Genomic DNA, 2,827 nt, shown 5'->3' with positions numbered 1-2,827 from the left:
CCCAAGAGTTTGAGGTTGCTGCGAGCTGTGACGCCACTGCACTCTACCCAGGGTGACAGTTTGAGACACTGTCTCAAAAAAAAAAAAAAAAAAAAGTTTGTTTCAGAAGTAACAAAAGTTCTTTTGGCCAGGAGTCTGTGACTAGGCATGACTGGACAGGACTCCTGTTAAATCCCTTTTCTTCTCTATTCCAGCCAGGCTCAGTGTGCAACAAAAGACACAAATAGGTGCATTTTCTCCAATCCCCTTTCTCTTTGAGAGGTGTTAGCTAAATCTTTAATATATTCAGACCCCTTTTGATCTTACCACTTTTAGACTCTTGTTTAATTCAGAAAAGATATAAGAACCATCTGTTCCATTTTTATAGGCTGAATTTTCTTTTGCTGAACAGGTAATATCCATAGAGCATAACAATCCTGAAAGCATATTTTTTCTCCAGCTTTATTGAGGTATAATTGACAAATTATTTTGTTGATTTGTTAAGCTTTTTGTTGGTTTTTGATCCTATAGATACATAAAGAATAAAATAACGCTCTTTAAATTTACTGCCTTTGACATTGAGAGAAAAATTTAAGAACTCAATAATTGTATTTATTAAACTGAGTGGCATATATATCTGAAAGAACAATAAGGTAATGCATTATATTTTTCACCAAAAATAAATAAAATTCTCAAGATTACTGTTTCTAGGCCAGGCGATGGCTCATGCCTATAATCCCAGCACTCTGGGAGGCTGAGGCAGGAGGATGAGATGTTCAGATGTTCAAAACCCCATCTCTACTAAAAATAGAAAAATTAACCAGGCTTTATGGTGGGTACCTGTAGGTCCAGCTACTTGGGATGCTGAGGCAGGAAGATTGCTTGAGCTCAGGAATTGAAGGTTGCTGTGAGCTAGGCTGATGCCATGGCACTGTAGCCCTGGGTAGAGACTCTGTCTCAAAAAAAAAAATTTGCTATTTATAAACAAGTACCATAATTTCAGCTAAATTTCATTATATTTGGAGAATTGATGAATTATCAAATTTGCTTTTTTATTTTTGTTTTTCTGATATTTACAGATGAGTACTTTTTTTTTTTTTAAAGTAACTTTATTTCAGGTTAATGTGAGGGTACAAACAACCAGGTCAAAGTATTTAATTATGTTAGGTAGAATCCCTCTTAATAGATGAGCACATTTTGTGAGTTTTTTTTTTTTTTTTTTGCTGATTTCTTTTCTCCTGTTTTTCCCATAAAAATAGCATAATTTCGTATAGTTCTTATTCTTAGTAAAACTTGGATACTAAGTTATGTTGATTTCAGTATGAATCAATCTTTTCTGGTTTGTTTTGTTTTGAGACATGGTCTTGTGCTGTCACCCAGGCTAGAGTGTACGACTGGGCCACAGCTCACTTTATAGTCTTAAACCCCTGAGCTCAAACAGTCCTCCCACTTCAACTTCTCCGGTGGATGGGACTACAGGCACACACCACCACATCCAGCTAAGAGATTTTATTTTTTGCTGAAATCAGGTCTCATTTTGTTGCCCAAGCTGTTATTGAACTCATGGCCTCAGGTAATACTCCTGCCAAATTGCTGGGATTATGAATGTCAGCTACTATGTCTTGCCATCCTGTTGTTAATGATTCAGGCTTGGGTTTTTGTTTTTGTTTCTTTTGTAATTTTAGGCTACTCGAAAAATTAGATTTTCCTACTATGAAATTTTCACTCTATTTCTTGGCTTATGAGGATAAAAATGACATCCCCAAAGATAAAGATGAAAAAATAGCATGGGTGTTCTCCAGAAAAGCTACACTTGAGCTGACACAGTGAGTATAAATATCTTTCTTTTTAGATTTTTTAAAAGATGATTTAAAAAAATCTTTTGTTATATTTTGTTTACTTACCACTTTAATTCAAACCAAGTCTACCTGATCACTTCAAATTTGTAACAATATACACTAGGACCTCTGTATGTTGACTACCCAAGGGACTGTAACAAACTGGTCAACATACAGAGGTGGTCAACATAAGGAACTGGGCTCCTAGCTAATAGATACATGTGGTACATGTCCAGTCTATGAAAATAAGATAAGGAGGTGGTCATTACAGGGATGTTGTCAGCTATCAAGGCTCTCCTGTATCAGAGTGTTTTTACTTGGCTCTTTTGGTCTTTGTGTTGTTCTTGTAGCATAGGCAGGGCAAGTGGGCTCTTTTGTCTTTTAGATGCAGGATATAATGGCCTGAAATGGTAAGATATTTGCCAAACTGTAGCTAACTAATATTTAGGTACTATATTTAAAGTCTTCTAGCATCCAAAATTTTGTCCTTTTAAGAATTTGCTGCATTTTTGATCCAGAAATGGTTATAGCATATGTTCCTTTAAAATGTTGTCAAACCATGTTATAATAATACTCAAATTTTAAGGTATTTTATAATTTCAGCATTTAAAATGTGGAAATTTTCTTTATGTTGTTTCTCTGCACTCTTTAACAACTACCAAAAAAACATTTTGTTTTATAGTATATGATGTAGTATGCCTCTCGATTTAAAGCAAAGCTTTTGGAATCAAACAGACCTAGATATGAGTCTTGGCTCTGACACTAGGTCTGTGACTGTGAACGAATTTTATCATCTCCCATAAGTGGCAGTCTCATTTATAAAATGAAGACTTTTAAATCCAGATCTAGGGAGCTGTTTTGAGGGCTTAATGAATTATGAAGTACTTAGTGCAATCAGTGATAGTTGCTATTATTATCATTATTATTCTTATACAGATGCCTAGTTTTACTGTCTCCTTAGTCTAGTTAAAACCTTTTCCCATTTGCCCTTTCTTTCTTTTTTTTTTTTT

The 2,827-nt window shown here is 34.8% G+C and overlaps 1 protein-coding gene across 1 annotated transcript in view; it reads left to right on the top strand.

The window, feature by feature from the left end:
* GLO1 (glyoxalase I) overlaps positions 1-2,827 on the top strand; it is a 32,346-nt gene that overhangs the window by 16,714 nt on the left and 12,805 nt on the right. The window contains exon 2 of the mRNA XM_023512815.1: positions 1,592-1,805. Within this exon, the coding sequence (XP_023368583.1) occupies positions 1,592-1,805 (214 nt within the window). The remainder of the gene's footprint in view (positions 1-1,591; positions 1,806-2,827) is intronic.

This window comes from Otolemur garnettii, unplaced genomic scaffold (genome assembly GCF_000181295.1).
Source record: "Otolemur garnettii isolate 467f Iridium unplaced genomic scaffold, OtoGar3 scaffold00031, whole genome shotgun sequence".
In the NCBI taxonomy this organism is placed as follows: domain Eukaryota; kingdom Metazoa; phylum Chordata; class Mammalia; order Primates; family Galagidae; genus Otolemur; species Otolemur garnettii.
This window is presented reverse-complemented; position numbering and strand designations above follow the sequence as displayed.